The sequence below is a fragment of the Trichechus manatus genome, unplaced genomic scaffold (genome assembly GCF_000243295.1).
Source record: "Trichechus manatus latirostris isolate Lorelei unplaced genomic scaffold, TriManLat1.0 scaffold00006, whole genome shotgun sequence".
In the NCBI taxonomy this organism is placed as follows: domain Eukaryota; kingdom Metazoa; phylum Chordata; class Mammalia; order Sirenia; family Trichechidae; genus Trichechus; species Trichechus manatus.
Genome location: NW_004443942.1, coordinates 4469150 through 4494431, shown reverse-complemented (window position 1 = coordinate 4494431; position 25282 = coordinate 4469150). Strand labels below are relative to the sequence as shown.

The 25282-nt window shown below is 45.0% G+C and overlaps 1 protein-coding gene across 1 annotated transcript in view; it reads right to left on the bottom strand.

The window, feature by feature from the left end:
• LOC101350619 (MICAL C-terminal-like protein) overlaps window positions 1-25282 on the bottom strand; it is a 66465-nt gene that overhangs the window by 39761 nt on the left and 1422 nt on the right. The window contains exons 3-7 of the mRNA XM_023736926.1: window positions 23989-24167; window positions 16723-16797; window positions 11335-11477; window positions 8759-10103; window positions 3822-3937 (exon numbers count right to left, since the gene is read on the bottom strand). Of these exons, the coding sequence (XP_023592694.1) occupies window positions 3822-3937; window positions 8759-10103; window positions 11335-11477; window positions 16723-16797; window positions 23989-24167 (1858 nt within the window). The remainder of the gene's footprint in view (window positions 1-3821; window positions 3938-8758; window positions 10104-11334; window positions 11478-16722; window positions 16798-23988; window positions 24168-25282) is intronic.

The following is a 25282-nucleotide window of genomic DNA, read 5'->3' as shown; positions in this document are numbered from 1 at the left end:
TGCTTGAAAGAGATATAGAAAAAATACTCAGTAAATGTTAGCATGATTATTATCATTTTTTACTAAACCTTTTCCTCATATATTTGAGTGTGTGTGTGTGTGTGTGTGTGTGTGTAGAAGTATACACCTGTTGCCACTGAATCAATTCCGACTCTACAGGACAGAGTAGAACTACCCCATAGGGTTTCCAAGAAGTGGCTGGTGGATTCGAACTGCTGATCTTTTGGTTAGCAGCTGAGCTTTTAATCTCTGTGCCACCAGGGATCCTATAATAGACATACATATATGTTTATATGTAAACAGGGCTTTGAACAAGTTCAAACCCCTGCTGAGAATTTGCATTTCTAACAAGTCCCCAAAAAGTTATATACAAGAATCACCTGGGGAGCTTGTTAAACTGTAGATTCTGATTTAGTATATCTGGGGTGGAAATGCAAATTCTGAGCAGGGAACTTGTTAGAAATGCAAATTCTCAGCAGGGGTTCAAATAAAGCCTTGTACGTAAAATGTGTTCAGACTGGGCTCGTTTTACTATTTGTTTGCCTTCTCTGAGCGCACATGTCCATTTTCTACACATTAGGATGAGAATTAGAGCATGCTAGAGATTTCTTTTAACACAGGTAGAAACATATATGGACTTAAAAAATAGTTACAGCTAGCCTGGTGCCTGGGAATTCAATACCTGTGGTTAAACTGAAATGTCTGCCAATTAAAAGGGTCATAAATTTACGAGTAGAGAATAGAGACATAATAGGCTGGACCCCAGGTACACTAGAGGGATCAGGCTCATAACAGGGATTGTGCCTTAAAAGCACTGTGGTTTGCAGGGCTTTACCAATCCTTGTCATTCTGTCACCCTTGCCATGGACAGGGGTGGAGAGACCATCAGAGCTCTTAGGAAAAATTCTGTTCTGAGGCTTCAGAAACTCTGCAGATCATCAGAGAAGACATTCGTTTGAGAGATTTTTTTTTTTTTTTTTTTTTTAAATAGAATTCTCCTTAAGGTCTAGAGCCCTGAGAATCTTCTTCATCCTTGGGAGGAAATTTTGGGTCTCAGAACTCAAGCTTATTTTGTAGCATATCATCTCTCTTTTTAGGGGAAGACTTCTAGATTGACTGTCAACCCATTTGAACAGAAGCTCCAGGCTTTTTGGATGGGGGACCCCACAATTAGGGAGTCAGGACCTTTTGGGAAAGGGTTTGGGAAGGGAAGATCAAAGAAAGCTGCTGTTCAGAGACAGTCTAACCCAATCTATATGAACAGTCAGTCTATTTAACAAATATCTCTTGAGCTTCTGTTATAGCAACCTACGTCCCAGCATTTATCGAGTGCTATGTGTCAGACACCATGCCAATGACTTTAAAAGAGCCCTGGTGGCCCAATGGTTAAGTGCCCAGCTGCTAACTGAAAAGGTTGGCAGTTCGAACCCACCCAATGGCTCTGTGGAAGAAAGACCTGGCGATCTGCTTCTGTAAGAATTACAACATAGACAACCCTGTGGGGCAGTTTTACTCCGTCACATGGGGGTTGCTATGAGTTGAAAATCAACCTAACAACAACATGTTGTGACTTTACATGCACTATCTCATTTATTTCTCAATTACATTCATTTTACAGATAAGTAAATCAAAGCTCAGAGAGCTTAAACAATTTTCCCAAGACAAGCATAGCTAGTAAGTGGCAGAACCAGGATTTAATCCCGGGTAGCCTGACTCCAGTATTCACTTCTCATTCCAGTCTACGCCATCTTTCCTTGTGCCGACTACTGTTCAGGCATATCTAGGACCCCTGCTCTAGAGTGAGTCCTATAGAAAAGCAATGTCAAAGTTTTTTCCCAAATAAAGACCATTAATACAATTTCAAAGGTAGGGGGTACTTGACAGCATCCCACAGTTTTAGCGCTTTCCAGCAGCAAAACTGTCAAACTTGGCTGCTCCAGCAGAAGCTGGCAAAACAGAATCTATAGCAGAAAAGAAAGCCACACATTGCCTTTTATTAAAAGGTATTGACATAGAAAAGAAGGATGATTTATGGTGTGCCTGGCACAGTTCTAACATTCTCAATGACGGTGATGACGATACAGACAGGGAAGGAAAGAGGTTAAAGACTAAGGAAGAAAAAGCTAAAGTAAAGACAAGGGAGAAATCTGGCGGCCCCAAGGACAATCCGTCTGTTTCTGCCTGACTCCATCTCTTTGATCCAGGTGTGGGTTTGGGAAGAGAGGCAGTGGCAGGGAGGGGCAAAGCAAAGGGAAAGGCAGAGAGGATATATCCTGGCTCCAATTTCCTGGTCAAAGGTTCATTTGAACTGACGTGGGCTCTGTGCCAGGTAGCTGGGGACACACCTGCATGGGATGGAAGAGACAAAGAAACCAGAGGACAAAGAACTCTCCTTGTTCCTATGTGTGAGCCCTTGGGAAGTCATAAAGAATAATCTTTTTGCCAGCTTCCCATCCTGTAAGAGCGGGCCAGGTCAGGAGCAGGTGAAATGCCCTTCTTTACCACCCAAAGGCTCCAGTGTTCCTGTCTCTGTTCTGGGCCAGCAGGAGAACGAGGAGCTATTTGCAAAGTTGGCCCTGGATATCACGGTCTTGCTACTACAGTGTATCTGGGCCCCTCTATTCTTTCATTCTCCATGAGTGTCCAGACAGCTGAGGCTGAGGCCCCTATTTCATTTGAATATAGCATTAATTAAGGGCCATCCACTCGAGGGGATGAGAGGGCCAGTAAGGAAACCTCAGAAATCAACAGAGCACAAAGAATTCATTTGTGTTGAGTATTGAACTAATCAGAGATGTCCACAGTTAGAAATTTAAATTTATACGTATTCTCTCTTATACACATACACGGTTTTAAATCCTCTCTCTCTCACACACACACACTCAGGCCATGTCCCAGCCTCTCCTGACTTACTCCAGGCTGGGCTACGGGGAGTGGGAACCCTTGAGTGACTTGATGCCAAAGCTTCAAGTGCCAGATATGGAAAAGTTGAGTCTATGTAAATAAATCTGGTCCTTCCCAGATCCTCATTGATCCAACAAATAAACATTGCCAGAGCAGTGAACCATTTCTCTGTCCACTGGGGGAAATCTTTCAGGTCCAGCCATTTACTCCTCAGTTCCAGTGCAAGACTCCAGCCCCAGTGGAGAAAGAAAATACAAGTGGGCCTCGGTCTTGGGATGCGTGTCTCTGTGCGTGTGACATACAGACACATTTACAAACATAACTATGCTTGTATTTTTTTATATATGGGTATGAGAGTTGTGTAAAGTGTTCTCCAGAAATATGAATGTTCACTAAGCAAAGAGGAGAACTGTGGTCCCCATGGCTGGGGATGTCCCCACAGTCAGGACCCTCCAAGTATCCATGTGTAGATGCAACTGCATGGTTCATTTAACAGTTCTGATTAGAATAAACATAACATTTTCCATGCAATCTGTCTCTAGTGCTTCTTAAATGAAGCTGTGCTTCCCCCAGGGAAATATGCATCTGCTTGTTATAATTTTTTCAATGGTTTGCTCTTTGGACTACATATTAAACCTACTTTAAGAGCTGCAGTCACCAAACGGTTTCAAGTGAATATGTCTGAGTTTTTTTTCTTCCCAATCTGAGTCTCTTAGAAAGACAAGCTTCTAAAAGTTAAAGAAAAAATAGATAATGCTTGGGATGTTCCAGATAACAAGAAGGACTGTTGTCAGATGCAATGAGACGTGATCCCCCTAACGAAACCACCGCAGCTGGAGCCCACATTGGGTCTGAAATCTGGATAGTGAATGGCCCCCTCAAGCCAAGGACCTCTTTGCTTTGCCAAGTGCTGTTACCTTTGACTGCAAGGAAGGCTGGGGATCAAATTCTTCATCTGCAGAGGAGGAGGTGGAGGAAGAGAGGGAGGAGTCAGTCTCTGTCACCTGTGCTTGATTGGGGATGTGCTTGGGCCCTGAAATGGGAACAGAAGAACTCACTGAACTGCTAGCTTCGTTCCTTGCTTCATAAACCAAAGCTGCCTCTCCCTGCTCCCCACTTGCCCCCCCACTTCCTCACTGCCCACCCCTCACTGCACCTGCCGTGAGCATGAGAAAGCAGTACCTAAGGGCGACTGGAAATTTGGCTCTCCACGTTAATTACATTTCTGGGTCCCTGCCAAGAGCTTTGCAGCTCTCTTTTCATATTAAAAAAAAAAAAAAAATACAAGGTATTATGCAGAAATCAATTAATTCCTTAAACACCATTTATATGGTGTGTCGCTTAGAATGCATTCAGAGATGAAATCTATTATTAAAATGCATGTCTGAAGTTAGCTGAGTTACCTAAATGCTTGTGTAAGGTTTGCTCTGCAGAGTAATTGAATGCAAAAAAGTCGGAGCCAGCTCTTAAACAAATCGCCCTTCTGCGGCTCACAGCATCTGGCACCCATTTTTACTACATGACATCTGCTCAGTGTAAAAGAGCTGGCGTCAGAATGTCTGGTCATAGAAAAAAAATCCCAAATGTAATCAGAAGCAAAAGGACTTTAAGCCTAAGGTTTTATCACATAGTCTCATGCAACATAAATATTTCATTAATTATGGCTAAACAAATGCCACTTTTATTTTCCCAACTTGCAGATATTATCACATCATCGAAGTGATGATTCAAATGCCAGGAAAGGCAGTTTAAGATAGGGGTGGCTCAACAATGCAGGGCCCATGGGAGAACTGGAGTCGAGGGAAAATGCCAATCTCTGAACAAGAGAGGCGGGTGGTCCAACCAGCACAGTGCCCATGTCAACCAGAACCTCTCTGTGAATTGGCTGGGGACCATGTGTGATAAGGTCTTCCAGGGGCCACAGGAGGCTTTTATTCGTCTCAGCAAGAACATCTGCCCCTACACATCAACCCAATGCAGAGTTAATGATTAATATCTGGATTAACCCACTCTGGACACTGAAAATCAGAACGGGCTAGGACTCCATGATAGGAAATTTAGCAATCTTTATTCTGCGTGAAAGCTTATATCTGAATGGAAATATGTGTTGTGGGATGGAGGGTGAAGCAGGCCAGAAGAAGAAGCAATTCTAAAATTCTCTCCAACCTGTTTTCTCCTCTCCATAATTTTCAACTATTTACCCAAGTGAAAGAGCCCAAGTTTTAAAAAATAAGGGTAATTTTAACCTCCAAGAGCACATTTACATATGTTGTTATTCAAAGCAAAATAACACAAGACATCTATATAATAACACAGCATCTCTGGAGAGGGAGTTAACCGTTTTCCACTTTAATTTGCCAGATGGAAAAGCTCAGGTAAAGATAGGACGAGAGAATAGCATAATAATGGGAGGAGATCTTGTTAGTGGTAAGCTGAGAGTGTTTTCCCAGCTCCAGTCACTAAATTACCACTGAGTAATTTAGTCACTAGAGTCCCTGGGTGGTGCTAAGAGTTAACATACTCAACTGCTAACTGAAAGTTTGGAGGTTCAAGTCCACACAGAGGCTCATAAGGAAAAAAGGCCAAGTGATCTACTTCTAAAAAATCAGTCATTGAAAATCCTATGGAGCACAGTTCTACTCTAACACTTAAGGGATCACCATGAGTTGGAATTGACTGGACGGCAACTGGTAAAATTTAGTCACTGAGTATTCATTTCTTAGTCGCGTAAGATTGAAGAACTAACTTTACCTCCCTGAGTTTCTGGGGATCATGATTTCTACCTTGCAGAATTGTTGTGGTAGGGTAAAGATAATCAATGTAAAGTACCTAGCACAGTGCCTGGTATACTGGAAGTGTTTAATAAATGTTATTGTCATTATCACCATCATTTTCATCTTTATCATCAGCATTGATCCAAATTAACGATATGGCAACTTTTTTTCAGAAAGCAGAGTTATTAGCAAAATTTCATAATTAACCTCCATTTTATAGAATAATAATCTAAAGCTGATACTTTTTCTAATGATCTCAAGAACAAATCTAATATTTACATTGAGTTTTATTTTGAAATAGAGGAGAAAATGCTCCCAAATATAATGTACTTCTGAAACTTCATGCAAGAAAGAGGTTAAAATAGTTGTCTCTGAGTTTCTTCCCCTTTACCCTCTCCATTGTGGAACCATGAGCCACAGTCCACTTTTCATTTGCAAAGTTTAAAAAAACTTCACAGGGTTCTTCTACTCTGGCCATGCTGGGGTGACTGATACTGGAATTTATCTCTCAAAGCAAAGAACTAGAAAGCTGGACAAAATATATGAAGCAGCTGTTTCCAGATATTGGACAACAAGCAGTGCAGAACTGTGATAAAGGAAACAACAAAAGCATATGAGGTAAGCACTACAGTCACCCCAGCTTTCTGCCTAGAGGCACTTTGCGGATCAGTGTAGGGAGGACTAACCCAATCAGAGCACAGCAGATTCACTGGGTCAAGGAGATAGAGATCAGAGTTTGGGGAGGCAGCTAGAATTTGTGTGGCAGAGTGCAGAAGAGGATGAGTCTATGCAGAAAAAGAAATCTAGAAATACATATAGGAGTCCCCTTGAGCCTATTTCTTAATAGTAAACTATACTATCCATAGAATGAAACTCCTTGATGATGGACAAATAGCTGCTGGGGAGTTGTAGACTAAATAATCTCCAAAGATTTTACAGGACTTGGAGATGTTGAAGTTCTATTCAATCAGTGTAAAATAAACATTGGAGGCACTGGGAAAGAGCACAGAAGAGTCACACTTCAGTAGTAGGGATAAATTAACCCCAGAGTAAAGGGTGTTCTAGACCCACCTGAATAAAAGCAAGCCTTGAAAGGAACAAAGTAACCTGCAAGTTACTTTACTGACTGCCAAATATTCTTTGCCACTTTTTAAACATTATTTAAATGAAGAAACAAAGTCTAGACACTCTAAGATGTAATGTTCACAAGTCTAGCAGTTAGTAAATAATTAATAGACTAACATCTTTAAGCCTGACTTGCAAAAAAGCAGAACAGAGTCTAGTAATCAAGAGAAAAATCAGTCAATAAAAACAGATCCAGAAATGATAGAAACAGTAGGATTAGCAGATAAGGATTTAAAAATAGCTCTTCTAAATATGCTTAAGAATTTAAAAAGAAAACATTAACATAATAAGGACAGAGTAAGAGATATAAAAAAGAACCAAATGGAACTCATAAAGATGAAAAATATGATATCTGAAATGAAAATTGCACTGGATCAGCTTATCAGCAGATTTAACAATGTAGAAGGAAAAAAAATCAATAAAATTAAAGAACAAAAATAGGCACTATCCAAAATGAAGTATAGAAAGAAAAAAGAGTGAAAAAAATTAACGCAGCCTCAGTGACCTGTGGGACAACATCAAGTGGTCTAAATACATGTGATTGAAGTGCCAGAAAGATAGGGGAAGACAGGAAAAGAAAAAGTAGTTGAAGTAATAATTGCTGACAATCATCCAAATCCAGTGAAACTATATACTCATAAATCCAAAAAGCTCAAAAAACCATAAGCAGGATAAGCATAAACAAAATCACAGCAAGACTCATGATAATCAAATTGCTGAAAATCAGAGATGTATAGAGAATCTTAAAATCAGACAAAGAAAAATGATACATAACATACAGAGGCAAATTAGAGAGAAAGGAAAATTGATTTACAGAAAATCCTGAATTACCTTCAAAATGCATTCTTACCTACTACCATAAACAAAAATAACAACACAACAGCAAACTTAGGATGAGACAAATCTGTGTACAAATTATTACTACTTCACTGCTAATGATATTTGACAAGTCATTTTGATTTTTCTGAGTGTCAATTTCCCCATTTCTGAATTGAGAATATACCTCCTACAGTAAGCATGAGATTAATTGTATGTAATTTGAGAGCTCAGAATCTGCCACATAGTAGTGGTCATTGGCAAAAGTTTTCTTTGCTTCCAGCTATAACGCAATATTTGTCAGACAAAAAAGGATAAACATTATATGATCTCACTGATATGAAATGTCTAGAATAGACAAATGCATAGAGACAAGAGTTTATTAGTGGTTAACAGGAATGGGGGTGGGGGGATGGTGAGCTATTGCTTAAGGGGTACTGAGTTTCTGTTTGGAGTGATGGAAAACTTTAGTTGTGAGAGCAGTGATGGTTGTATCACATGGCAATAGAATTAATGTCACTGAATTGTACACTTAAAATGGCAATTTTCTGTCATATACATTTTTACCACAATGAAATAAAAAAAAAAAAGTGGGAGAGAAGGAGCAGGAAGTCTTAGAAGGGGCTTCTGGTCAATCTTTTGCTGTAAGTAAATACAGGTTTCTAGCCCATTCCCTCAATGACCTGGAAAAGTCTTTTGGGCACAGTGATGTATTTCCTGGGGAAAATTTCCCCCGAAATATTGTACTCTCCAAACCCACTGCTTTACATAAACAGGAATGAAGTGTGGGAAAATAAAAACGTTCCAAACAGGGAGAAAAAAAAAAAACAAACGAACAATGCCATTTACATATAGCATCAAAAAAATATGAACTACTTGTGGAAATAAAGCTTTTTGATTGAGGTACCAAAGAAGGAAAATAATTTTTTTACTTGAAAACTAAATGTAGGATCACATTTTGTTTAAAGCAATCAAACAAGCATCAGCAACAAAAAAGAAACTGTGTGAGTGTTGAACTAAACCGTCTCTAAGGATAATAACGAGTAAAACAAAGTGGAAGATGTCTGCTTATTAATCTAATGATGATAACAAACTGCCCAGCATGAACTGTAGTCTTTTATTAGGAAAGAGCCACTTACTTGAGTTTCCTGCAGGAGGAGGGTGGCCCACTTGCCCCAGGGATGTGTTACTGAGAGGCTGCACCAGCTTCTCCAGGGAGTGGGCATTGTCCACAGGCAGTACCTTCCCCTTGCAGCTGCTAAGGAGGTCCTTGAAGTCTGTTCTTTGTTTGGATTCTTGGAGGAAACTCTCCAAAGATTTGTCTTTGAGTCTCAGGGAGGAAAAGAGGGAGAGTCTTCTGTTTGGTACCCTAGAAGCATGTGGCAAAGTCTCTTGCAAACTCACTTTCTCTAGGAGGGTGGGGACGTCTTCTATCTTGCTGCAGGGTGGGGACACAGGCTCAGGAAAGATCTTGGTTGAATGGTTGGGCAAACTATGGGTGCAGACGGCAGGGTCAGGAGGGCTAAGGTCTGAGGGCTGGGAAGCCTTGGCAGTAAGGGCTCCCAGAGAGAAGAAGGAGGAGGCCCTTCTTGTCATGTCTCTCCCTTGGGACTGTTGGTCCCAGTCTTTATTGTAATTGGTTTTCCGCAAGCTGAATGAACGAGTACAGGTGTGTGGCTGGCTGGTGGGCAAAATCTTTGATTTGTGCTTAGCCCAGATCTTCTTCCCACCTTCAGAGTTGGGCAGGAGGGGCTCCAGGGACCTTCGGATTGCATTTGCTATGAGCCACAGGGGGGACTTGGGTGGAGACACACTTGGTTCTCCTGAAGCCTGTTCAACCAGGGTCCCCACCTTCTCCTGAGTGCTTTTGTGTGATGACAGTGTCTCTTTAGTTGCCTGAGGAAGTGTCAAGGGGCAGACTGGTTTCAGGACTCTATTTCCTCTATTATTCTCAGAACTTTTCTGGGAAGGTTGCTCCCCAACGTCAAACTGCAAGCCTGCTGAGATAGCATCACTCCAATCCAGGAACTTGGTCTTCTGCTCCTGGGTGAGGACTAACTTCTTTAAGCCTGACTTTTTCTCCTCTGTCATCTCTGACCCTCCCTCTCCTCTCCTGGGTCCAGTACTCCTTTCTCTTGTGTCCTTTCCAGCCTTGAGAGTTAGATGTTGGTCTGTCAAACAGCTGTCCTTCCTTCCAAAGGGGTGTGGACCTCTCTGGATGCTTCTAGAGTCCCCAAAAGAAGCCTCCACTTCTTGACACTCATCAGAACCTATCATTCCAGGGCTGTGTGGCCTGGGGCTTGTAAGGCCATCTTCACCAGGACTCACGAGGCAGTATTCTGCCTGCCCTAGGACGTCGTGATGAGGCAGGTCCAGGGGAATTTCCTTGGGTGCTCCTTGGGCTCTGGTTTGCCCCAAAAAGACTGTTCTGGAGGGACTGAAATGATCTCTTGAGACTTGTGAGGGGCGGCTGTAAGCTGTTACCTAGAGGAGATGGGCAAAAATAGCAGTTATTTGAAAATACCCATAATTATTTATATGGGGGAGGCAAATCTCAGTTCACATCCCCCTTCCTTACCCTCTCCTCTTAACAACTCCCTCTTCAGATTTCAAATACCAAAAGAATTCTGTCTAGGATGATTTCAAAGAGCTACTCTTTGTTCTAAGTGGCTGCCTTGGGATCAGCTTGGAGCCTTGACATCATTACTGATCAAAGGCTTTTCCAAGTCCTGGGCTAGGTGGGTAGAAAGCCAGAAGGGAAGGTGAAGCATTGAACCTCCTCTTGAGAAGTTCCCGGGCCTGTGTGGGTAGGGCTGGTGCAGCCTTCATGGGTCACCAGACACAAAGGGGAGAACAAGACCCCCTGTAGCTTACTTAGCCATAGTCCCAATTAATTTCTACACATTCCTCCAACAACAAAGACACAAAGGCTTCTTGCTTGGACACTATTAAGGGCTAGAGCTGTTGTTGGTAGAAGGGGGGCCTTTATGACTTCCAATACCCTGCCACACCTGAATTACACCTTGCACCACTGAGAAAGTAGCCACTTCCAGTGTGAACAAAAAATATAGCTGGACTCTAGGAAGAGTGGCTGTGCCCGGTGAAGAGCTCTGGTGCTTAAGACAGAGATCACTAGGATGTGAACTCAATAAGAACATGAACTTTTTCTCTCTTGTGAACTCTATAGAGCCAAGAGCAGGGTTTGCCAGGCAATAGAAGCTGAATAATTACACATTGAAAGAATGAGTCCAGCCTTGTATATCTCAGTGATGTCATTTTCTATTCAAGGGTGATATTGCTTCCAAGGTTCTACAGATGCTATCAAAGGCACCCTCACTCTGTGCCTGCCATCCTTCAGCTAATGAGCTCCTCAATGCCCTGTGTGAGTTCCTTAAGGGCAAAGTATATGTCCCAGCGTCACTGCATCCCAGGGTCCAGCTCAGTATCTGGCACAGAGTCAATATCCCATAAGCTTTGCCGAGTGAGTGAGTGAGCGACTGTGCCCTTGGGAGGGGCTGAGAAGGAGCAGGATGAACTTTCACAAAAGCACAAGTGAAGAAGTCCTGGGTGGAACCTTGACAGAACATCTCTCTGGCCCTGGCTTTGCACTTGGGATGACCCAAAAGCTTAGAATCCAGAGTTCAGTGTGGAAGGTAGGAAGAGTACAGGCAGCTCACCCTTCCTGTGACTGTGTGGGGCCGTTAGTGCCACTTACCTGAGGTGAGGAAGAAACATTGGAAGTACTGCTTGCAATGCTGGCTGAAGCAGAAGATGATGAGGAAGATGACAATGAAGAGGGAGAAAGAGAAGTTTCCTCTGGAGGTAAGACAGTTCTTTTGTTGTTCACTGGTGTCAAATCTAAGAAGGAAAGAACACGTTCTCCATTACAGAGCTGTTATTAACTTATTCTATCATAAAACAAGAGGTTTTAAGTGAAGCTCCAATCCTTTAAACAGAGCCAGAGAGAGGGAAATAGCAGAGACTGATTTGGAAGTTCCAGGTGCCCATGGCTTAGGACTTGGAGGAATGGCAGGACCTTGTGGAGGGAAAGGAGGTCCCAGGATGAAAAGTTCAAGAACCACAGCGTTTAAGACTCATTCGAGAATGTTCCCAAGAGATGGAATCAGGAAGTCTCCAGAGTGTTCCTTGGAAATGGACATCTACCTCTAAAGTTTCCATTAAAGTCACTGTGGTTTGGGGGCTGGGGCTGCAGAAACAGTGGAGCTCTGTGTTAAATCACTTAGTCAATAAGCCATCTGAGGTCTCCTCCCACAAGACGCCGGACCATTAGCTGTGGGTGCAGACAGGATAGACATTCACTGCTAATGAAATGGTCTCTTCCTTCTCACATGTGCACCAAGGGGCTCTCAAACAAGATGATTAGTTTGAGATTTTAAGAGAGCACGAGGGAGGGAGTTTACAATAAGTATCAAATTATTTGAAGCACCATGGAGCAGGGTCCATGCCAAGCTCCGGAACAAACAGGATGCAGCGTATATGCTCAGAGCAACATGAGAAAGGAGTGTGGCTAGGGTCCTGAGGACGAGTCTAATTCCTAACTGTGGGGAGCCAAAATCAATTAGTCTAGTTACAGCAGAATCCTGACAGTTGTAGTCTATAAGAACCAGTCAATCTCATTCAGTCTTTCTCTGTCTCTGTCTTACACACACTCACACACACACTCACTCCCTAGGATGGTAACCTTACATCTAAAATCGCAAGGATTTTGTCTCCATATTGGACCATTTCAGAGAATTTGTCCTCAAATGGATTCAGAAAAATGGCATGCACTGTTTTAGATTTGCAGCCCAGCCAGCTCACCCATGAATCATCCCAGAGCATAAAGGATGTTCCCTAGAAACTGTCCAAGACCTTATTTCTAACAACCCCACTCTCTTGTCGGACTCTGGATCTGCTTCTGGCTGCTCAGTTAATCCATTCAGATTTCTGGCCAGATTCAGGTTTCCGATTTTATCTTGCTTCTTAACTTAACACAACTCTCTGGTCTCAGTTTCTCCAAAGCTTTGGGTGAGAAGCTCTTCCTCAGGGACCCACTCGGGCCAGGACAAACCTAAAGCCCACGCCAAGAAGAGTTCCAACAAGACCCGTTTATACAGGAGAATCGCACTGGTGGGTTTTCAATATTCTGTCCTGCTCCCCTCATACACAAATGCAGACATATCAGACAGTATATCCCAGTCTTAGGTTCTGAAAAGATGGGTACGAAACACATGTGGTCGGCAAGCTCCTCAAGGGAAGCCCTCCTCAAATGCTTCAGATGGAAAAGGTAACTGAGGTGAACAGATCTGAGGGTGGGCAGGAAGAAGCTGGTGGGGAGAAAGGCCATGGGCTGCCAGGAGCTGGGGCGGGGGCGGCAGCTGGCCTGCCTCCCCGTTACTAGCACACGCATTTCAGCCTACAATTAGATGGTTTGAGCCTAAAAAGGCAAAAGTCGTGCGTCAGTTGTTGCCTTGCTTCCTGTCCTCAGCTTGCCAAATTCCTGCCAAATGCCTTCTCCTCCTCTTTCTCGCCCCCTCACTCTCCTCTCTCTGCCACCTCCCATATCAAATCCCTAAACTTGCCTCAAGATCTCCTCAGCTCAACAGACTGCCTTTCTGTTCCCACTGAGGAGCGTCAGGAAACCTGACATGGAGCCAGGAACACCTTCAGAACCAAGCCTGATAGAAAATCCTTGGGGTTTCCAAGGTCATGATCTGGAAGCTGTTCTCTCTCTTCTCCTTTCTCTAGTCCCCCATCTCCTACCACAGCTAGTGGGACTCTCTTTCTCCACACTTGTCGTTATGCACCGTCATGGAGATAGAACTTGGGGGGAGCTTGGGAAAACGTGGGAACAAAACACCAACCTAGGCCAAACCCCCTGTACCTAGGCAGCTACTCAAGCCATGGCATGGGAGGTGGGCACAGTCTGAGGAGGGAAGGTGAGGCCAGATCCGAGCTGAAAGATGATGGGGAATCTTACCTGCCTGAGGCTGGTTATGTCTTTGGTTTCCCTCAGAAGATGGTAAAGGGGAGTCTGGAATCCTCTCACCTTCATACTCACTCCAGTGTCTGACACTGGGAAAGTTACCTAACCCCTCAGTTTCCTCATCTGTAAAATGGGAATTGTAATTCTGGGGGTGGCTGCAGGAATAAAATGGGATAAAAAGAGGTTCTGGTAGTGCCGGGCACAAAGTAAATGCAACATGCTAGCTAAATATTAATTTTATCTCCTTGTCTTCCTCCAGGCAGCCCTGGTAGTACAAATGGTTTGTGCTCGTCTCCTAACTGAAAGGTTGGTGGTTCAAACCCACCCAGTGGCATCTTCGAAGAAAGGCCCGGCAATCTGCTTCTGTAAAGATTGCGGTCAAGAAAACCCTATGGAGCAGTTCTACTCTGTAATACATACGGTTGCCATGAATCGGAATCAACTCAATGGCAATGTTCTCTCTTTTTCTTTCCCTTCCTGTTACACACAAAACTGATGTTCAGTAAAGACTTGCTGAATCACTGACCTTTTCCAGAGGGATGCACACCACCCATTCCAGAAGGGTGCCAGGATTGGTCTAACTCTTGCACCCAGGAACTCCTTCCCCAACTCAGATCCTCTGTTTGTCCTCTATTTCCCTGAAATGTTTGTGTGGCCCAGCCAGGGCTGCTCTGTCCTCTGCAGGGGTCTCAGTACTGGATGTTGCTGTCTCTTAGGGTCAAATGAGAAAAGGCCTCCCTGCTGAGTGGAAGGGGGTTAATAAGAGACCAGGGCGTGGATTTAAGCTTCCATTTCCCGCTATGTATCAAATGCCTGGGCTACCTCTTCTTTGGGCCTTCTGGTAACGGTGATCTTTCCCTTCCATCCTAGAGGTCATTGTGGTGACCATGGTTACCTGGGGGGAGTGTGCCAAGGTAGTCACACGGCCCCCGCCTCCCTCCCAGCCTTGACAGGGCAGTGAATGCCTCTGGACAGAGGTGATGGCTCTCTGTGTTCTGCCCTGTTACAGGGCCAGCCCTGCCCATTGGGTTTCCTCTTGGGCAAAATGAAGATGACCAAATAGATGGCTCTGGTTGCTTTTAGCTCTGGGGATTTTTACGGGGACTGAGATTCGAGGTTAAGGCTTCCTGGGACTTGGGGGCCTCTGCGGAGCTCAATTCCTTCTCAAAGTCTTGGGGCGCCCTCTAGGGGCGGCAGCCTGCCCGGGCCCAAACCCCACGTACTGTTCCATTTATTCCTGTGCTCTCTTCAGCAGGCTTGTTCCTTCCTTTCTTTCTTCATTCATTCAGCAAAGACCAGGGCTGCCTCAGAGTCAGGCCCATGTTAGGCACTACCAGTTGCCATCAAGTCGACTGTAACTCATGACGGGCCCACGTGTGTCGGAGTAGAACTGTGCTCCATAGGGTTTTCTATGGCTGATTTCTCAGAAGTAGATTGCCAGAACTCTTTTTCCAGGTGTCTCTGGGTAGACTCGAACCTGCAAACTTTCGGTTAGCAGCCAAGCCTGTTAACCACTGCACCACCCAGGTACTCCACGCTAGGCACTAGGCTCGTGGAAGTGATTCAAATTCAAGGCCTTGTCCCCAAACCAGCTTCTACCAGCACCTGACACTCCTGGGATGACTAAGGACACAGCTGAGCCTGCAGGGCCCATTCTAGAAACTGTGGGGGTGTTTAACAGTCCTTGTGCTCCTGCGCCCCTTTGACCCCACTGTGAGGGTCACCTACCAGTTGTCCTGCCCTCTGCCGTGACTGAGCCCTCGGACAGGTGGTGCTCAGGAAAGCCTTCTGGAAGCATTGACTGGGCATCTGTATCCAACTAGATCTGCCTAGGGAAACAGGATTCCAGCAACTTGGGGTGGGGGTGCAGTGGGACAGTGGCACATGGAGAAGGCCTGGGCCAGGAACTCTACACATGCTAATTCCCTCCTTCCCCTCACTCTCCACTGCCTGGGGACTTTAAGATGATTCGGGAGTCATTTTAGGTTGTCCCCAGACGAAGCGGCCTGCCCAGCTGAGTAGCCTGGCCCCAGCCCCACAGGTGCCCATCGTCCTAACCTGAGCCGGGGTGAGAGGGCCATTGCCTGGGGGGTGCTGGGAGGGCGAATCACTGGCCTTGGGGCCCTGGCCCAGGAGTCAGTATTGCCTCAGAAGGGAGGAAAACAAGGGCTTTGTTCCACCTGCAAAAATGTTTCTTGGTAGAAACCCCTGTCTAACCCAAGGCCTTCGAGAGAGTGGAGACAGAGGGGCATGTAGAGAGGGGGCTGCGAGAGGAAGCGTAGGTATGGGAGGAAATGGAGGGCAGTGAAGGACTTGGCATCGGATGGAGTATCCTGCCCTTTTCTCAGGGCCCAGGGAGGGAATCTCTGTTCACTGCCTGTGCAACTGTGAGCGTGGTCACTGCGCCCCCTAGTGGAGGCCTGCTGCTATGGCACCCACGGCAGGCCTTGGTCCTCACCCAGCCAGTTTCTCCAGGATGCTGTGACCAAGGCCTGGTCAGAAAAAGGGGCAAGGAGTGTTGGCGGTGGGGGGAGGGTATTCTTTCTTTATTGTTTGCTCACAATTGCATGAGGCCATCAAGCCTATGCCTCCTGCCCAACTCCAATGTCTTGACTCAAAACATATAGAGCCCTGAGCCTCAGTTTCTTCATCCATGCTTCAAACAGCTTGGAGCAGATGATTGCTAAGGCCCCTTGCAGGTGAAACTGTAGAATTCTAAGGTCCATGGAGCCATTGGTGCAGTGGTGAAGTAATACAGAAGGTTGGCAGTTGAAATCCACCAGCCGCTCCTTGGAAACTCTATGGGGCAGTTCTACTCTATCCTCTAGGGTTGCTATGGGTCAGAATCAACTCTACGTCAATGGTTTTTTTTTTTTTTTTTTTTTTATGATTCCAGACTTGGGGGAGGAGGGGAAGTAAGCGTTCCTTGGAAAATGCTTTCGATAGTCACCAATGGAAATAAAGTCAGCTCTATATATCTTTTCTTGCACTTTCTTCACATCCAAGAGGCCTCGTCAGGGAAGACACCATGTAAGGAACACAAACAGCATCCCCTGAGAATTAACCAGAGAGCTCCTACCCACCCCTACTCCCACCCCCAGAGAGCTCATGACTCACTTGACTGGAATTTTCTTCTCCAGTTCGTGTACTTGCTTAGAGTTGGAGACTGGAAGCTATTGGCCTGTTTCAGAGCTGTGGCCAAAGAAAGAAATGGGCAGGGTTGATGGAGAGAGAGTAAGAGTCCATTAAATGTGTAGAACAAATAGGGATTTTTCTCCTATGGCTCATTTAACAAACTTAATAGACCAATGATTATAACTGACTGAGCCACCTCCTTCCTTCAAACCCCAACTCTCTGTCCCCACATCACACACCTCCAAATTTTCATTCATTCATTCATCAAATATTTATTGAGAAGCTGCTATGGGACAGGTACTGTCTTCTTTCAGAAAATGCCTCAAATTATGTGCCATCATCCTAACTCGGTTGTCACTAATTAGCATATATTCCATTGCTGTCAAGTTGATTTTAACATATATGCAAATATTTTTTGTATTTTTTTTGTTAGCAGAACAGTTCTTGAAAGCTGAGCTCTCACATCAATGGCCGGTATACATAATAGATAAAAACCAGGGTTTCTCTAACTGAAGCAGGGAGGCTGCAGAAAGTGTTACTCTCTGCTTCCCCTTCCCTCGCAGAGCCGCCCAAACCCTTTGGAAACCACTTTCAACTGAACTTCTGGAAATCTATTGCCACAGCCCTTCCTCTTGGTCTGTCTCCAATGGAAACAGATTTATAGGACACTGTGTACTGCAGACTGAAGACCTTCTGCCCCAGTCGGTCCTTGGATTAGCTGAGCAAAATTAACATCACATTCAGAAAATGGGTGTTGGCCATTTAGGGAGTGAGAGTGGGCAGTGAGACCCAAGTGTACCCAGTTCCCATGCAGGGCCCTCAGATTTTGGTCTCAGGTTCCAAGGTTTCTGAAGTTCTATCACAGCCAGAGAGAAAGAGTGGGGTGAGGGGCCCTCTGCACATTGAATGCTCACATGGGGGTGGACCAGGAGGCATGAAGGGAAAGAAAGCCCATGGGAGTGATTTGGGTGTGGGAGAGTGAGAGCAGGGAAAGGTGTGAGTACCATACAACCTCGGTACCAGGCTTGGAATGGACCCTGACTCACGGTGGCCCCAAGTGTTAAACCTTTGCACCACCTACAGACTCCAAGGTTTTAGCACCAAAAACAAAACCTGTTGCCGTCAGGTCGATTCTGACTTGTAGTGACCCTATAGGACAGAGTAGAATCGCCCCATGGGGTTTCCAAGGCTGTAAATCTTTATGGAAGCAGGCTGCCACATCCTTCTCCAGTAGATTGGCTAGGGGTTCAAACTGCCAACCTTTTTGTTAGCAGCCAAATATTTAACCACTCCACCACCAAGGCTCCTTAAGGTTTAAGTACTCAATCCATTGCCATTGAGTCGATTCTGACTCATAGCAACCCTGTAGGACAGAGTAAAACTGCCCCATAGGGTTTCCAAGGCTGTAAATCTTTACAGAAGCAGACTACCACATCTTCCTCCCACAGAACAGCTGGTGGGTTTGAACCACTGACCTTTCCATTAGCAGCTGACTGCTTAACCACTGTACCACCTACCAAAAAAAAAAAAAAAAAAAACCAAACCAAACCCATTGCCATTGAGTTGATTCCAACTCATAGCGACCCTGTAGGACAGAGTAGAACTGCCCCATAGGGTTTCCAAGGAGCACCTGGTGGATTTGAACTGCTGACCTTTTTGGTTAGCAGCCATAGCTCTCAACCACTAAGCCACCAGGGTTTCCTACAGGACTATCTAAATCCAAGGTCCAGCCCTCTCTCTCTGTAGAAACAGTCATGAATATTTCACTCCCCAAGAGTTCTCAGAGTTGGGGCATCAGCTCTCATCAGCCAGGCTGTGGAAGCACAGGCATCAACCACTACCTGGGGGCTTCCTTTCAGCTTCTCAGACCCTTGACTCCTTCCTCTCACTTGCTGCATTTGTAGATGCTTCATGCCTGCTTTGTGTGGCGGGTCCCCGATTCCACAAGCCTGCTCTCCTAATCAGCTCCATGAGTTTGAGGAGGAGCCTGGGTGGATGGGCACAGAGCATAGTCTCCCCATCTCCCCATTATAAGAATCCTCTTGGCTGAACATTCTACCCATACCGTACGTCCACTGCCTCCCTATAAAGCCCCGATCGGGGTTGTCCAGGTTGCATGTTTTGCAAAAGGAGTAAGTGGGTCTCAAGCACAGTTACATCCTTCTACCAAAGCTACCTTCTCGATCATCTCATGGAGAAATTTCTCGAGAAAAATATAAGATTGCTTAATGCTCTTATTGCTTCTTCTCAGCCTTTCACTTTGTGGGAGGGAATCTGTTAGAAAAGGCTAAAATTCATGAGAGATTTTCTGTCACTGGTGTTTATAGGGCACACATTTTAACTACAATAGGAACAATAGGGTAGGTAGTAACAATTAGATTCAGTAATTTTGAGTAGCATAAGTGGAGCTGGTTCCCTTCTTTTGAGCTTGCATGTTAATATTCTAGGGGCACTTCTGGAGATCTTAGTGCAAGACCTGCCGCAAAAGCAGTTAAGAGGGTCTTTTGCCATATGGTGCTAAAGATACGATTTTATTACAGACTAGGAAAGATCACCATAGACCATTGGACAGTCCTGTTATCAAAAGATTCCCAGGGGAAAAAAAAGGATAAGTATAAATTCTTCAAAAATGAGAACAATTTGGGGGAAGATTGTTTTCCAAATAGTAATTGGTTTATGTCCAAGAATCCAATGCACTAGGTCAATTCAATTCGTTACTTAGGGGAACATTTTACACTAATCTAAGTAGCTCGTCCAGGAAGTTGCTCTTCTGTGATTCCCAATGTGCAGGATGCGGACCACCTGCACTGAAGCACCTGGGGTGCTTACATAAAATGCAGATACCTAGTCTGCCCTACACCTACTGAATCTCAGCCTCTGAAGGTGGGACCCTAGGAATCTGCCTTTGAAGTAAAAATTTTAAGAACCACTGAACTATATGTTTTAGGGGAGCATTACTGAGCATTTTCTATGACCTCAATAACACACGGTTTAAATTATATTTTGGACCCATCATCTTGGGCGTGCTCTATGGCAATAAACTTTGAGAACTCAATAGAGGCAGTCATACAAGGCTTTTTAATGCAATATCCTGGTCTTGTTATAGCAATATCCTCGTCCCATCCGTGGTGATGGTCCTTCAGCCCACCCTTGAGCCAGTTATCCAGGTGAGACTCATAGTTAATGAGGCTCCACCATATCCACAACATGATATCAACACTTCACCTTTTTTTTTTGCTTTAGGTAAAAGTTGACAGCTCAAGTTAATTTCTTATATAAAATTTGTACACATATTGTTTTGTGACATTAGTTGCAATCCCCACAGTGTGACAGCACATTCCTCCTTTCCACCCTGGGTTCCTTGTGTCCATTCAACCAGTTCCTGTCCCTTCCTGCCTTCTCTTCCTGCCTCCAGACAGCAGCTGCCCATTTGGTCTCATGTATCTGACTGAACTAAGAAGTACACTCCTCACGTGTATTATTTTTTTGTTTTAGAGTCCTGTCTAATCTTTGTCTGAAGAGTGGGCTTTGGGAATGGTTTCAGTTCTGGGTTAACAGAGTATCCAGGGGCCATAGTTTCAGGGGTTCCTCCAGTTTCTGTCAGACCATTAAGTCTGGTCTTTTTATGTGAATTTGAGTTCTGCTCCACACTTTTCTCCTGCTCTGTCTGGACTCTTCTGTTGCATTCCTTGTCAGGGTGGTCATTGGTGGTAGCCGGGCATCATCTAGTTCTTCTGGTCTCAGGCTGGTGGAATCTCTGGTTTACAGGGTCCTTTAGTCTCTTGGGCTAATATTTTCCTCACGTCTTTGGTGTTCTTCTTTCTCCTTTGCTCCAAGTGGGATGGGACCAATTGATGCATCTTAGATGGCCGCTTGTAAGCTTTTGAGACCCTGGATGCCACTCACCAAAGTCAACGCTTCATCTTTTGGTAAACTGATGAACTTACCCATAGCTAGCAACACAAAACACAGTACTTGACCCATCCCAAGTGATTTTAACCTTAAAACCTTGTCTGCCTATCAGTGATCAAAACATTGATAGAAGAAGACTAAATTAATAGAGGATTGTCTGAAAGTTGTGCAATCTATCTAGTTCTCTATCTACTCTATATATTATCCTGCAATTAAGCTGGACTGTCAGAAAACAAAACACCCTGGCCAGCTGCCCTGCTCTCACAGCCCAAGCCCATGCTCCTGGGAGAAAGGCTCTCACTGAGTCATATCTCGTTTCCACGCCCTCACCGTCCAGCAAGGGATACTACATGAAACAGCCTCAGGAAAACCGTGACTGCATTTTCTGAGAACCACTGTTTATGATATAATCTAATAAATCTCTTAATATTGTCTATTTGAAGTGAGCTGGAAACTTTCTATAGAGTTAAGCATCAGGAGAAGTTTTGCCTGCTCTGAGAAACCTATATATATATATTCTATATATATATATATATATATATTTTTTTTTCCCTCCGGAACAATGAGAGTATTAATAATCGTCTGTTTCTTTTTTCACTCTGGCTGCCAGAGAACTCAGAATCAAATTTGCTATTCAACAAACGCAATTATTTAGGACTATGGTCTACCGCTCTATAGTCTATACCTCCTAAACTAGTTTGGTTAATCCTGATACTGAGGCTTTACTTTTCATGTATATAGACATACAATTCTGTTTTGTTTTACCTGTAAGCTGTCTACAATCCCTTGGCAACTGAGGAGAGAGAGAAAGGAGAAGTGGAGAGAGGGATAAAAGAAGGGCAGGCTTTGTATTTATAGAGGAGGTGAATGGAGCCCAGGGAGGTGAAGGATACACCAAGACCGAACAGTAATTAGGGCTGGGACGGCTGGGCTGCAGTCCAGCACTCAGTCCATCACATATGCTAGCCTTTCTGGACAACCCCACAAATGATACTTAACATACATGTTCTGATGATAAGCTTTCCTTTTTTTAAAAAAGGTTCACATGGGAGGGTAAAATCCAGAGTCTCCAGGATTTAAAAACACCCGAAGGCTCCTTAAAAGCAAGGATGGAAAGACTTCGACTCATTACTTTGGACACATCATCAGGAGAGACCCACTGCTAGAACAGGACATCATGTTTGCTGTCTTAGTCACCTAGTGCTGCTACAACAGAAACACCACAAGTGGATGGCTTTAACAAAGAGAAGTTTATTTCCTTGCAGTAAAGTAGGCTAAAAGTCCAAATTCAGGGCGTCAGCTTCAGGGGAAGGCTTTTTCTCTCTCGGCCTTCTCATCAGCATTCCCCCAGACTAGGAGCTTCTTGGTGCAGGGACTCCGGTCCAAAGGACGCGCTCTGCTCCCGGCACTGCTTTCTTGATGGTATGAGGTCCCCTGTCTCACTGCTCACTTCTGCCTTTTATATCTCAAGATATTGCCTCAGGACACAATCCAGTCTTGTAGATCAGGTCCTGCCTTACTAACACAACTGCCATCCATCCTCCCTTATTAACATCATAGAGGCAGGTTTACAACATACAGAAAAATCACACAGTACCAGGAATCATGGCCTAGCCAAATTGATACACACATTTTTGGGGGGACATAATTCAAACCATGACATTTGGTAAAGCAGATGGTCAGTGAAAACAAAGGAAGCCCTCAATGAGATGGACTGACACAATAGCCTCAACAATGAACTCAAACATACCAATGGCCATGAAGATGGCACAGGGCCGGGCAATGTTTTGTTCTGTTATACACAGGTCCCATGAGTTGGAGCTAAATCGACAGCAACCAAGAAAAATAACAACATACGAGTTCTTTCCTTTCCCAGGCCTGTCTTCCTGCAAAACCATCACCAAATCTGAGAACTGAGTCAAGAGCCAGGTGGAAAGTCTGTGTTTGACCACCAGAGGGCAGTGCAGGACAAGTTGCGCTCCAGCTCTCACAGAGGGCAGCTAAGGCTATCGGTCCCGATGATGACAAGCCTGTTAGCCTGTTTCTTCCCACCCTGAAGTCAGATGATTTAGTCACAAGTTGCTGTTCACTGAAACAAAATGCTCAAATCAAGGCCACTTCTGTCAAAACAAGCTGTGCTAAAGACAACTACTTCTAAGTAGTCCAGAGTTTATGGTTTGGGGTCACCCAGCACTGGGTCACTTTGCTTACTAGCTGTGAGACCTTGGAGAAGCACCTGGTCTCTTTGCCCGACTGTAAAAGGGGATTAATACTACTTACCTCATAGGGTTGTCTTGGGTATTAAATGGGACCATGTATGTGAAAAGGAGGAGCCCTGGTGGCACAACAGTTAAGCACTCAGCTGTTAACTGAAAGGTCAGTAGTTTGAACCCGCCAGCGGCTTTGCAGGAGAAAAGACCTAGTTATCTGCTTCCATAAAGATTACAGCCTAGGAAACCTGTGAGGAGGTTCTATTCTGTCCTACATGGTCGATATGAGTTGGAATCAACTCAACAGAACACAGTATGTAAAAAGGCCTGGCCCATTACGGGTATTCAATAAAAGTGCATTTATTACTATGTAGTTAAAATTTCAGAAGTCCCTGGGTGACGCAAGCGGTTAAGCATTTGACTACTAGCTGAAAGGCTGGCAATTTGAACCCACCCAGAGGCACCTTGGAAGACAGGCCTGGTGATCTGCTTCCGTAAGGTCACAGTCTTGAAAACCCTATGGAGCAGGTCTAGTCTGCACACATGGGTCACCACTGTGAGTTGGAATCAACTGGATGGCAACCAACAACAACAATAAGGTAAAATTTCAGTGCATCCCATGAGCCTCAAGTACCTGGTCAGTGCCCCCGAGCTGCCCCAGACGACAAGTGCCCAGGTGGCCCCAGAGAGACCTCTCGTGCTGCCCAGGGTTGCAGGTTCTCCCACAGCTACTGAGCCCACCACACTTCTCTCAGTGCTGTAGGATGCTGGGCCCTCAGGAGGTGCACACAGGGGAGGCAGGAGGGAGACCGCTCTAGGCATAGGGTCCTGGGACCCCTTGTCGCTGCCTGCCTGTGACAACAACAGCCAGTCAGGTACCTCTGCTGTCTTCCCCCTTGAGATTCCAAAGTTTCTCATGGAGAAGGATGCCAGCCTGGGTCCACTCCCCTCACTTCTACACCATAGCCCCAAGGGTACCAGCCCCCAATCTCCGAGCTTGAGGGCTAGACTTCATGTCACTTGGCTCTCCATGAAAAAAAAAATGACCCTGGGGGGTCTTTGCTCCCCTCCCCATGTCCCAGAATCCAGTCAGCTTGTTCCCCTCATAAGTAGGCTCTCTGCTCACCATGCACAGCTTCGGACTCGTCAGGGCACTGTGGAGAGACTGCCTTAGTCAGGGCCTTATGCAGGGAGATGGGCCGGGTGAGGGGCTTTGGTAGGGGTGAGGGTTCCAGCTGCTGGGGTCTCTCCTCGCAGGGCTCTACACAGGAGGTCTCGTTGCCACACTCAGACTCTGTTTCGGAGCTGGAAGAAGAAAGGAGAAAGAGGGGACATGAGGAATCCTGGAAGCCCCCTGCATGCGCGCATGCACACGCACACACACACACATACACACATATTTAGCTGGTCACTGCCTCTAGCAGACCCCGGGATCCTGGGTGACCCTAAAAGACACAGTAGAACTGTCCCATAGGGTTTCCAAGGAGTGGCTGGTGGATTTGAACTGCCGACCTTTTGGTTAGCAGCTGTAGCTCTTAACCACTGTGTTATTAACCTCTGGGCCCACGCCTTGAACTGAGGGGGCCCTGTGAGTTGCTTTGGCCAACTGAATGCAGCGGAAATAACACTGTGCCAGTTCCAAGCCTAGGCCTCAAGAGGTTGCATGTTCCACTCTTTCTCTTAGAATCATGTGAACCAGCCTGAGACTGCCCATTGGGAGATGAAGGACACCTGGCCCAAGAGCCCCCTGTTAATTCCCTAAACACATGAGGGAGCTGGCTGAGACCATAAGAACCACCCAACTGAGCCTTGTTCAAACTGCTGACTCAAATAATCAGGAGTATAACAAATGGAGGTTGTTTTCAGTCACTAACTTTTGGGGGCTTGTTTGTTACTCAGCATTATCATAGCAATATAATGGATAGAGAGGACTTTTCTGGCCACCCAGTCTAAAGTAACTGACTAGTCACTATCATATACCTATATTTATTTCTCTACCTGGCACATACGTGAGCTTTTTCTTTTTAACACTTTACTTGTTTAATGGGTGGCTATCCTATCTGACCACCATCTATCAGTTAATCTTAGTGTGGTGGCTTGCATGTTGCTGCAGTGCTGGAAGCTATGCCACTGGTATTTCAAATACCAGTAGAGTCCCATGGTGGACAAGTTTCAGTGGAGCTTCCAGACTAAGAAAGACTGGGAAGAAAGGCCTGGTGATTTACTTCCAGAAATTAGCCAGTGAAATCCTTATGGATCAAAACAGAACATTGTCTGACTTGCTTGTTTTAGACACATCATCAGGAGGGATCAATCGCTGGAGAAGGCATCATGTTTGGTAAAGTAGAGGGCCAATGAGGGCAAGAGTCCCTCCTTGTGAGGATGACACAGGACCGGGCACTGTTTCATTCTGTTGTACA